At 40.8% G+C, this 13256-nt stretch overlaps 1 protein-coding gene across 1 annotated transcript; it reads right to left on the reverse strand.

Annotated features, from left to right (window-relative positions):
- Window positions 1-6969: 6969 nt before the first annotated feature.
- Window positions 6970-7605, reverse strand: LOC145050691 (uncharacterized). Its single transcript, XM_078998900.1, has one exon. The coding sequence runs from the start codon at window positions 7603-7605 to the stop codon at window positions 6970-6972; it is 636 nt and encodes a 211-aa protein (XP_078855026.1).
- Window positions 7606-13256: the final 5651 nt, after the last annotated feature.

Genomic DNA, 13256 nt, shown 5'->3' on the forward strand with positions numbered 1-13256 from the left:
ATCATATTAATCAAATAACAATATTATTCCTTTAATATATTATTCTCAAAATATATTAACAATAATATCTCTTCTCTTTTAACAAATCATCCTGTTAAGTTGTTATGGTGAAGGCAACCCAAAAGGACCATGCACAACCGGGTCAAGTACTTACCAAATATATTTATAGCCTTAGACACTAATCCAACAGTCTCCCACTTGGATAAGTCTAGTAACTATATATGCAAACACAAACCGATTAGCAATCGTAGCTCTCAAAGACGCTGTCAACTCTGATCTTATCAGTCTCCTGTCCTTTAGATAAGGGATCGTACAGTCCTCTATTTAGATATTATGCGGACAATCTCATGGAACTTATTGTCCAGCAGTTGGTTTCTCGATCTCGGATTCATTTGACATAGAACTTAATTGAACACATCAATTCAGTCCTGATCGGGCCCGACACATAAGTCAAATCAAATCATCGAGCGGCCGTGATATCGCTTTTATTCTCTTAGGATAAAAGTAACAGATAAACTTCGACTTATATGCATTTACTATCTACTAATCAATTATACACAACAATGCGTTTTATAACATCAATTTACTGATGCGGTTTCGCATTATCAATGCACAACCAATTAATAAACAATAAACCATATATCTTGGTTTTAAGACCATATGATATTATCTTCTTGCTATCACTCGTGTCACATTCGATAAAGTGATTCCAGCAAGCGTGGGTTTATTCCAATGCTCAAAACTTGTTCATAAGCACTCATGAACGTTGTAGCAAACCTTTGCTATGTCTAATACCCTTTTAGATAATCTACACACCAATTCATGACAATCTTCATTCATACCTACTTCTAACATATGAACGATTGTGGACCATTCGAATAATTCGATTATTCTTAATAACTCAATTATTCAGGAAGTCAAAACATGCAAAGTGAAACAATAGTTAAACAATTAACATAAGACAATAGCTTTACTCATAAATAATACTCTTTTATTTAATCATCAAATGTCAATTACATTTATCTATTACATGTTTCCAAACTATCTAATCTAATTTAATATCGTCTTTCATCCCAATGCTCCTAGCGTGCTGCAAATGCTTAACCCTGCTCAGTCCCTTCGTAAGCGGATCTGCTGGGTTATCCTCCGACGATACCCTCTTCACTACGAGGTGTCCTTCTTCTACTCGATGTCTAATAAAGTGATATTTTCTTTCGATATGCCGAGATCTACCATGATCCCTCAGTTCCTTGGTCAAGGCAACCGCTCCTTTATTATCACATAAAATTTCCATAGGCTCCTTTATGGCAGGCACAACTCCAAGATCACCAATGAAGTTCTTCAACCACATCGCCTCCTTTGACGGTTCGCTCGCTGCAATGTACTATGATTCACACATTGAATCAGCTACGGTTTCTTGTTTGGAACTTTTCCAAGTCACCGCTCCTCCATTAAGGGTAAAGACCCAGCCCGACTGCGAACGGTAGTTGTCCCTGTTGGTTTGGAAGCTGGCGTCACTATACCCTCGCACCTTTAAGTCATCACTCCCTCCGAGGACTAAGAACCATTCTTTGGTCCTCCGAAGGTACTTAAGTATATTCTTGACCGCAATCCAATGAGCTCTGCCAGGGTTCCCTTGATATCTACTGACCATGCTCAAAGCAAAGGCCACATTAGGGCGAGTACAAGTCATAACGTACATGATTGAGCCAACTGCGGAAGCGTAGGGTACTCGACTCATCTCAGCTATCTCGGCTTCGGTACTCGGACTTTGAGTCTTACTTACTTTGGCATTACTCTGTATCGGTAGTTATCCCTTCTTCGAGTTCTCCATACTAAAACGTTTTAGTACCTTATCCAAGTAAGTATTCTGACTAAGTCCTATTAGTCTCTTACTTCGTTCTCTCACTATCCTTATTCCCAAAATATAGGAAGCATCTCCGAGGTCCTTCATAGCGAAGCACTTCCCGAGCCAGTTCTTAACCTCCTGCAAAGTCGGGATATCGTTTCCTATGAGTAGTATGTCATCGTGTGACACCCAATTTTTTTTGCAAAAATTTTAAACTTTTAAAACCCATCTTAAATTAAATTAAAACAACTGAAATAGTCATAACATAATCCATCAACTTAATAATCATATAAAATAAGTGCGGAAGTAATAATAATAATAAGGTCCCAACAAAATAACTAGTAGCGATGTCCCGATGCTCCATGTCAAGCCTTAGCCTCTTAAATCTTAGCACCTAAAAAGTTAAAAGGGAAAAACGTAAGCACGAAGCTTAGTGAATTCAAACACAGACAATTTACTAACATTCATATTTACTAGCCCTAATCCATTTTCCAATTATAATGATAAAGGCAAAGAACGAATCAATGTCTATATTACGAGAAGGACTTGTAGGTTTGAACCGCACCGGGAAGATCCCGTATCATTTGGCCCTAATCACCGCACCTCACGAAGAGTATTACGTTGGTGATCTTACCTACCCACCGCACCGGTAAATCCGTATCCTTTGGTGGTGTCCCCATATCCATAATTAGTTACATACAGCGCACATGTACGAATTAAAACAATACTTATATAGCATGCTTTTATAATAAATTCATATAATCACACACGAGCTAACTAGCAAACACAATCATTAATACAACGGTGTGAGAGAACTCACCTTGAGTGAGTATTAAGGATGGCTAACAATCAAATAATGCTACCAAGCTTGAGCAAACTTCAAAACCTCGCCTAAGAAGGACTAAAGGTTAGAAACGAGAAGTAATGAAGCTATGAGTTGAGAAAAGAGTAATCACAGCAAGGTCTCTAAAACAGACCTGCTGTTCAAAACGGATTTACTCCAAAATCTAAAACAGAAACATAGCTTTAACTAAATTTTATAGGAAACTATGATTGCTCAGGATTCCATAACTATAAAGAACTCATTCTAACTCCAAAAGATGAATTAAATATGAATTTTACAAAATGGTGTATCACTTCTGTCTCCAACAATACAGTCAAGTGATGTTGGCCAATTCTACCCAACTTGTGAGTAGAATTCGTCCAAAAGAAAATTAAGAGAAGTAAAGGACATACAAGTGAAAGTCTCAGAGTTGGAATTGAATGAAAAACATCTCTCAAACTCCAGATATAAAATTCACATTGTGGACAATCACAGCACTAGCAAAAGCTGGTGACTGCCCACTGACCTGGAGTGTGGATCCATTATAACCAATTTATAATTGGAAATAACACCCCATATTCTCCAGATCTTAAATTCATAATATAAGGAACATATAGAAACTTGGAATCACTCTGGATCCTTTTCCAAGCCTTAGAAATGATGAAAACAAAATGACATATCAGAACAGACCCGGATCAGACCTAACAGCAAAGATGTCATTCTTTCACATAGATAAAGCCCTTATCAGTGAGGTTGGCCTTCTTAAGAAAGTTAGACAACTCAATGTTTGAACTTTTGGAACTGGTTTGGTGTCCGTTTGAGTTCTAGATCTCCAGATATGATTTTTACAAAATGACTACAGATCTGATGGAAAACAGAATCGTAGCCACCCGTGATTCCTTTTTGGCTTATCCATCCTTCTCCTTTTGAAACACATTTTAAGATGTGTTCATCATCCCAATTCAGTCCCCATGATAATGGTGGTACTAAAAAGGGTTAGGGATCATTAGGATTTCATTTAGCCACAAGGATGTAATAATAATCAACATGAAAATAAACATAAGCACATAAAATCATCATTCTCCCTTTTAGGGTTTCCATGATCTTTTGCCACATGTAATCCCCTAGATCCATCATCCACCATATATGGGGTGAAGATAGGATCTTGAGATGATGTATAACATACAATTACAATAAAATAAGAAGGAGAAGAGGTGAAGATGAAATCATAAAACTAGAACAAGGTTATGAATCAAGTCGTAAGAAAGGATAAGGAGGTTCATACCAATAAGAATCAAGGCTGGAAATGAACAAGAATTAAGCTCCAAACAGCCCCTTGGCTGCTCTTGATCCCAAAGAGAGAGAGAGAGGGACGATTTTTGAGAGAGAGGGAGGGTTTAGAGTGTTTTCCTTGTGTGTGTTCCAAATGATTCAATTTACACATTAAGTACTATTAACTAGATGGACTTTGCAAATAGGCCCATAGCCCATGGACTTCAATAAAAGGAGTTTACAAGATGATCAAAAGAGTCCAATAACATAAGAAATTAGACATTGGTTAAATAAATTAACCCAAGGTTACAAGGATAATTAAATTAAAATAACCAAACGTACCGAGAAAACCCGGGGCGTTACAACTCTCCCCCACTAAGAACGGACTTCGTCCTCGAAGTCAACACCTAGAAACAGATCCGGATAATGAACCCGCATCTCGCATTCCGGTTCCCAAGTCCATTCCGAACCCTTCCTATGTTGCCACTGCACTTTAACCAGGTTTATAGTCTTGTTGCGAAGAGCTTTCGTCTTTCGTTCTAAAATAGCGATTGGTTTCTCAACATAATTGAGACGCTCGTCAATTTGTATGTCCTCCAGTGGTATCACAGCGGTCTCATCAACAATGCATTTTCGTAACTAAGACACGTGGAACGTATTATGAATTAGACTAAGCTCGTCAGGAAGCTCTAAACGGTAAGCCACCTTCCCCACACGAGCTATGACCTTGTAGGGTCCAATGAATCGGGGTCCGAGCTTTCCCCGCTTCCGAAATCGAATCACACCTTTCCAGGGGGAAACTTTAAGCAACACATAATCTCCCACCTGGAACTCAAGATTGGAGCGTCTTTTGTCGGCATAACTTTTCTGACGACTGCTCGCTTTGACCAAATGATCCCGAATCACTTGGATTTTCTCCGTAGTCTGTAGCACGATATCGGTACTCCCAAGTACCCTCTGCCCAACCTCGCCCCAACAAACGGGCGTCCTGCACTTCCTCCCGTACAAGGCTTCATACGGAGGCATTTTAATGCTCGAGTGATAGCTGTTGTTATAAGAAAACTCAGCTAGATGTAGATGGTCATCCCAACTACCCCCAAAATCAATCGCACACGCCCTAAGCATGTCCTCCAAGGTCTGAATCGCCCGCTCACTCTGCCCGTCTGTTTGCGGATGGAAGGCGGTACTAAAATGTAATCGTGTGCCCAATTCCTCTTGAAACTTCCTCCAGAACCGAGAGGTAAATCGGGTGTCTCGATCGGAGACGATAGAAACGGGCACCCCATGTAATGAGACAATCTCCCGAACAAAGATCTCGGCTAATTTCTCCGCCGATGAGCTCTCCTTTATAGCCAGAAAGTGAGCACTCTTAGTCAAACGATCAACAATCACCCATATCGTATCTGATCCTCGGGCAGTTCTATGAAGTTTTGTAATGAAGTCCATGGTTAGATGCTCCCATTTCCATTCAGGAATCTCTAATGGTTGCAACTTCCCATGCGGTTTCTGGTGTTCCACCTTGACCTTCCGACAGGTCATACATTCTTCCACAAATCGAGCCACATCATTCTTCATTCCATGCCACCAGTAAGCCTCATGAAGGTCCCGATACATTTTAGTAGCACCAGGATGGATAGAAAATTTTGACTTATGAGACTCATCCATTAGGGTTTTCCGATTTCCCCCGGTATATGGGACCCAACCCCTACCGTAGCGAGTCAGCAAACCCCGCCCGTCTCGTTCCATCTTAGGCAAATCTTTCCCAATCTTCTCACGCCTGATGTTTTCCTCCAGTATTGCCGTCTTTTGGGCGTCCCGGATTAGATCTAACAAAGACGACACCATCATGATCCGGAGACACTTAGCTCGAATCGGTTCGGCAGATTGTTTACGACTGAGAGCATCAGCTACCACATTAGCTTTACCGGGGTGGTAGTGAATTTCACAATCATAATCTTTTACCATATTCAACCCTCGAATCTGCCTCATATTCAAATCTCGCTGCTCGAACAAATATTTTAGACTCTTATGGTCAGTGTATATGATAAACTTCACTCCATAGAGATAGTATCTCCAAATCTTAAGAGCGAAAACAACAGCCCCAAGCTCTAAATCATGAGTGGGGTAGTTTCGTTCGTGGGGTTTCAGCTGTCGGGAGGCATAGGCTATCACCCTATCTCGTTGCATTAACACGGCACCAAGACTTTGAAGCGATGCATCACAGTAAACCACCATATCCTCAACCCCATCAGTTAAGGCCAAAATCGGAGCATCACACAATCGTTTCCTTAGCTCATCAAACGCCAGCTGCTGCTCCGGGCCCCAAACGAAATTCATTGATTTCTTGGTCAATCGGGTGAGTGGTAAGGCGATTTTAGAGAAATTTTCAATGAACCTCCGGTAATAACCGGCTAAACCCAAGAAACTGCGAATTTCAGAAGGTGTTTTTGGAATCTTCCATTGTTTAACCGCATTAACCTTGGCTTGATCGACCTTAATACCGTTTTCTCAATGTTAGAGGGTGAGTACGGAATGCTGTTTTCTCAATGTCTTCTTCACGAACCCGCATCTGATGGTAACCGTAACGTAAATCAATCTTGGAAAACCAAGATGCTCCCTGAAGCTGATCGAAAAGATCGTCAATACGTGCCAACGGGTACCTATTCTTTATCGTGCGCTTGTTTAGCTCCCTATAATCAATACACATTCGCTGGGATCCATCTTTCTTCTTCACAAAGAGAATAGGAGCACCCCAAGGCGAGCAGCTTATCCGTATAAACCCTTTATCACTTAGTTCTTGAAGTTGATCTTGGAGCTCTTTCATTTCAGGTGGTGCCAAGCGGTAAGGAGATTTCGCTACCGGAGTCGCACCTGGAACCAAATCAATGCGAAACTCCACTTGCCGAATAGGTGGAAAGCCAGGGAGTTCCTCCGGAAAGACATCGCTGAAGTCGGAAACGATAGGAACGTCTTCTAGTGCTATAGCAGAAGAGCAAGAAGCCATAGCCAGGCGGGGAATGTCCCCCTAAATAATAAGTTCTCCACCTCTAGGGTTTCGAACACGAACTTGCTTCTTACGACAGTGGATTTCCGCATCAAACGCATCAAGCCAATCCATGCCTACGATAACGCAGAGCTCTCGCATCGCAATAGGGATAAGATCAATGGGGAATTCAACTCCAGAAAAATCGAGAGTGTAACCTCGATAAACATCGGTGACATAAATAGTGCGGTTGTCGACAACATCGACAACCATTGGGTGAGCCAATTTTCCGATACTACGCCCCAAACGATTAATAAACGTGTGAGATACAAAAGAATGGGCAGCACCGCTATCAAACATAACAACATCGGGCTTGGAATCTAGCAAATAAGTGTCTGCCATTGTCGTTGTAATCACCGGCTCCTCCACAGTCATCTGGTGAGCATGACCTCGTGTCACCATAGTGGTTCCCTTAGAGGATGATGCAATTGCAGGATTTGTACCCCTGTCTCCTTTACCAGTCTTCAACTTCGGGCATTCAGGCTTCTTGTGTCCCGTCTCGTTGCAGTGATAGCAGACGGGAACAGCAGAAGTAATATGAGGTACTGCACTCGCAGGGGGATCCCTACAATTCTTCCAATGATGCCCTGGCTTTTTGCAGTTGTAGCATATCAACATATTTTTCTCGCCCTGAAGACGTCGTATACTCATACCTTGACTTACTACCCTGCTTTTGCGTTTTCTGGGCATCTCTGGATGTCTTGGAAGAGGTGTCATTGGCCTTCCTCTTGGACTGGGTCTGCAACTCGATTTCCCTCCTCCTCGCTACATTCATGATCGCAGATAAAGTCGAGAACTCCTGCATGCTAACGAATTCCCGAATCTCGATACGTAGGATGGCCGTGTACTGGCTGACTAACCAGGGCGCGTTCCCAGCAAACGAGGGGCAAAAAGATAGCATCTCCAAGAACTTGGCGTTCAGGTCACTAACGGATTCAGTAGTCTGCTGTAAGGCCATGAACTCTTGCTGCATCCGCTGCTGCTCCACCTTAGGCACATATTGTGCCTCGAACCTCTCCACAAATTGGGCCCAAGACATGGCCCTCACTTAGTCTTCGTTCAATAGAGCGGTGATGGTGTTCCACTATGTCTTTCCCCTTTTTCATAGCTGATTCATGGCGATCACTGCTTTGTACTAGTTCGGACACCCAACACTTATGAAGGCGCCCTCAACATCTGACACCCAGGGCATAGTAGCAACTGGGTCGGATTCACCATTCCAAAGAGGAGAGCTACACTTGTTGAACTTCTCGAAGTAGTATGCCGAATCCTGAACAGGCAGAGACAGTAACGCCGCTCATCCAGAAGAGCACCGAATTGGTTGATTATGTCGTTGGTCACACCCGGGATTAGTTCATTGAAACCGTTATTGAATTCCTCAACGACAATATCCCTAACTTGCTCCATTTGGAGCTGATTAAGTCGAGCAGGCGGAGCCATTGGTATCCACAGAAGAAGGAAAATCTTAGAAACAATTAAGTCTAGATATTTCTAGGAAGACAAAACACTCAGCTTGCCGAAAATTTTTCAACCTTGCCCCGACTCGAAACCGGCACCGATGTTTCAAATAGTAGGGGCCCTTCTACTACCTTCCACACAAGTTCCAATTTCGCATTCGCGTCTAGTTTCAAAATTTCCAGTTCGCTCTAGCCGTTAATTTTACAACTCTCTCACATGTTAACACTAACTAAGTGTGTAATCTAATATTTTAAGGCTAGTAGAATCCAATTCATCGTCAACAATTTAACATAAACATTTAACATAAGAAATAAGGCTTACTTGGCTGGCTGACTGGTACACCGCGACATCTTTCACTACTAGTCTTCAGAAAGTTTGAAAAATATTTTAAAAAGAAAATAAACTCTTATAGAGCCTCAAATTTGAGTCTAGAACATCCACAAGAATGCCTAGTTCCCTCAAACTGTGGCTCTGATACCAACTTGTGACACCCAATTTTTTTTGCAAAAATTTTAAACTTTTAAAACCCATCTTAAATTAAATTAAAACAACTGAAATAGTCATAACATAATCCATCAACTTAATAATCATATAAAATAAGTGCGGAAGTAATAATAATAATAAGGTCCCAACAAAATAACTAGTAGCGATGTCCCGATGCTCCATGTCAAGCCTTAGCCTCTTAAATCTTAGCACCTGAAAAGTTATAAGGGAAAAACGTAAGCACGAAGCTTAGTGAATTCAAACACAGACATTGTACTAACATTCATATTTACTAGCCCTAATCCATTTTCCAATTATAATGATAAAGGAAAAGAACGAATCAATGTCTATATTACGAGAAGGACTTGTAGGTTTGAACCGCACCGGGAAGATCCCGTATCATTTGGCCCTAATCACCGCACCTCACGAAGAGTATTACGTTGGTGATCTTACCTACCCACCGCACCGGTAAATCCGTATCCTTTGGTGGTGTCCCCATATCCATAATTAGTTACATACAGCGCACATGTACGAATTAAAACAATACTTATATAGCATGCTTTTATAATAAATTCATATAATCACACACGAGCTAACTAGCAAACACAATCATTAATACAACGGTGTGAGAGAACTCACCTTGAGTGAGTATTAAGGATGGCTAACAATCAAATAATGCTACCAAGCTTGAGCAAACTTCAAAACCTCGCCTAAGAAGGACTAAAGGTTAGAAACGAGAAGTAATGAAGCTATGAGTTGAGAAAAGAGTAATCACAGCAAGGTCTCTAAAACAGACCTGCTGTTCAAAACGGATTTACTCCAAAATCTAAAACAGAAACATAGCTTTAACTAAATTTATTGGAAACTATGATTGCTCAGGATTCCATAACTATAAAGAACTCATTCTAACTCCAAAAGATGAATTAAATATGAATTTTACAAAATGGTGTATCACTTCTGTCTCCAACAATACAGTCAAGTGATGTTGGCCAATTCTACCCAACTTGTGAGTAGAATTCGTCCAAAAGAAAATTAAGAGAAGTAAAGGACATACAAGTGAAAGTCTCAGAGTTGGAATTGAATGAAAAACATCTCTCAAACTCCAGATATAAAATTCACATTGTGGACAATCACAGCACTAGCAAAAGCTGGTGACTGCCCACTGACCTGGAGTGTGGATCCATTATAACCAATTTATAATTGGAAATAACACCCCATATTCTCCAGATCTTAAATTCATAATATAAGGAACATATAGAAACTTGGAATCACTCTGGATCCTTTTCCAAGCCTTAGAAATGATGAAAACAAAATGACATATCAGAACAGACCCGGATCAGACCTAACAGCAAAGATGTCATTCTTTCACATAGATAAAGCCCTTATCAGTGAGGTTGGCCTTCTTAAGAAAGTTAGACAACTCAATGTTTGAACTTTTGGAACTGGTTTGGTGTCCGTTTGAGTTCTAGATCTCCAGATATGATTTTTACAAAATGACTACAGATCTGATGGAAAACAGAATCGTAGCCACCCGTGATTCCTTTTTGGCTTATCCATCCTTCTCCTTTTGAAACACATTTTAAGATGTGTTCATCATCCCAATTCAGTCCCCATGATAATGGTGGTACTAAAAAGGGTTAGGGATCATTAGGATTTCATTTAGCCACAAGGATGTAATAATAATCAACATGAAAATAAACATAAGCACATAAAATCATCATTCTCCCTTTTAGGGTTTCCATGATCTTTTGCCACATGTAATCCCCTAGATCCATCATCCACCATATATGGGGTGAAGATAGGATCTTGAGATGATGTATAACATACAATTACAATAAAATAAGAAGGAGAAGAGGTGAAGATGAAATCATAAAACTAGAACAAGGTTATGAATCAAGTCGTAAGAAAGGATAAGGAGGTTCATACCAATAAGAATCAAGGCTGGAAATGAACAAGAATTAAGCTCCAAACAGCCCCTTGGCTGCTCTTGATCCCAAAGAGAGAGAGAGAGAGGGACGATTTTTGAGAGAGAGGGAGGGTTTAGAGTGTTTTCCTTGTGTGTGTTCCAAATGATTCAATTTACACATTAAGTACTATTAACTAGATGGACTTTGCAAATAGGCCCATAGCCCATGGACTTCAATAAAAGGAGTTTACAAGATGATCAAAAGAGTCCAATAACATAAGAAATTAGACATTGGTTAAATAAATTAACCCAAGGTTACAAGGATAATTAAATTAAAATAACCAAACGTACCGAGAAAACCCGGGGCGTTACACATCGACATACAAAACGAGGAAGCTAACTATACTCCCACTGGCTTTGACATATACACATGATTCATCTTCGCTTCGTACAAATCCAAAATCTTTGACTTTCTCATCAAAGCAAAGATTCCATCTGTGAGATGCTTGCTTAAGTCCATAAATGGACTTCTCAAGCTTGCACACTCTATTGGGATGCTTCAGATCGACAAAACCCTCTGGCTGAACCATGTAAACATCCTCAACCAACTTCCCATTAATGAAAGCGGTCTTGACATCCATCTGCCATATCTCATAATCATGAAATGCAGCAATGGCTAGCATCACCCTAATAGATTTTATCTTAGCAACTGGTGAGAAGGTCTCATCATAGTCAACTCCGGGATTTTGAGTAAAGCCCTTCGCCACCAATCGTGCCTTATACGCGTGCACATTCCCATCCACGTCGGTCTTCTTCTTGAAGATCCATTTGCACCCAACCGTCTTACGTCCGGGCACATTGTCAACCAAATTCCAAACTTGGTTTTCATACATGGACTGAATCTCGTTGTCCATCGCCTCTTTCCATTTTGCAGACTCTGGGCCTGTCATGGCTTCCTTATAGCTATTAGGTTCATCTAGATTTATTAGTGTACCATCACTAATATAAGTGTCCCCTTCGGTAGTAATATGAAAACCATAAAACTGGGGTTGAACTCTAACTCTTTCGGAATGTCTAAGAGGTAAGGACTCGTCAATCGGTTCAACCGGAGTTTCCTCCTCGGGTTGCGCGCCAGCGTGAGAGATTCCTTCATCGTTTGACTCTTGAATCTCTTCAAGATCGATTTGCCTCCCATTGTCCCCTTGGCTTATGAGTTGTCGCTCTTAGAAAACCCCTCTCCTCGCAACGAAGACAGCATTGTCACTCGTTCTATAGAAGAGATATCCAAAGGATCTCTGCGGGTAGCCGATGAAAATACACCGCTCACTACGAGGTTCGAGCTTGTCGTGAGTCTCTCGTCTTACGAAAACTTCACATCTCCAAACCTTGTTATGTGCCAACGAGGGAGCTTTCCCTGTCCATATGTTGTGAGGTGTTTTGGCAACATTCTTTGTAGGGACTCGGTTAAGGATATGGGCGGCAGTCTCTAAGGCATACCCCCAGAATGAGATAGGTAGTGAAGCACGACTCATCATAGAACGAACCATGTCCAACAAGGTTCGATTACGCCTTTCTGCCACACCATTTAGTTGCAGTGTCGTAGGTGGCATCAATTGCGAAACTATTCTGCATTCCTTGAGATAGTCGTGGAATTCAAGACTTAGGTACTCTCCTCATCGATCGGATCGAAGCATCTTGATTTTCCTGCCTAATTTATTCTCCACTTCATGTTTGAACTCTTTGAACTTTTCAAATGTTTCTGACTTATGCTTGATTAAGTAAATACACCCATATCTACTATAATCATCGGTGAAAGTTACGTAGAAGCGGTTCCCATCCTTTGTGGTGGATCTAAAGGGCCCACACACATCGGTATGTATGAGATCCAATAAACCCTCACCCCTCTCACAAGTGCTAGTGAAAGGTGACTTGGTCATCTTTCCAAGTAAACAAGATTCACATGTGTCATCTTCCCTAAGGTCGAATGACTCCAACACTCCATCCTTTTGGAGTTGGGCTATACGCTTCTTGTTGACATGTCCAAGACGACAATGCCACAAAGATGCTTTATCCATACTATTGGAAGAATCCATACACAATACATCATTTCCTAGGTTATCTACAACCATAACAGTTTCATAAATTCCATTACAAGGCATTGCTTCAAAGTATAAAACACCATTTAGATAAGCATAAATATAACCATTCTCATTATTAAACGAATATCTAAATCCTTGTCTAAATAAACCATGAAAAGAAATGATGTTTCTTGCCATATCTGGCGAGTAGCAACAATTATTTAAATCTAAATTCAATCCATTACTAAGCACTAAAGAATATACTCTAATATTGGTAACATGCGACAATCTTCTGTTCCCCATGATTAGATTTATTCTTCCAAGCTCCACATCCCTATTTCTTC

The sequence above is a fragment of the Lactuca serriola genome, chromosome 5 (genome assembly GCF_051521515.1).
Source record: "Lactuca serriola cultivar US96UC23 chromosome 5, Lser_US96UC23_V15, whole genome shotgun sequence".
Lineage (NCBI taxonomy): Eukaryota > Viridiplantae > Streptophyta > Magnoliopsida > Asterales > Asteraceae > Lactuca > Lactuca serriola.

Excerpts from the sequence above, each read along its gene's own strand:
- LOC145050691 (XM_078998900.1), bottom strand. The coding sequence starts at position 7,605 with ATGTTGATATGCTACAACTGCAAAAAGCCAGGGCATCATTGGAAGAAT.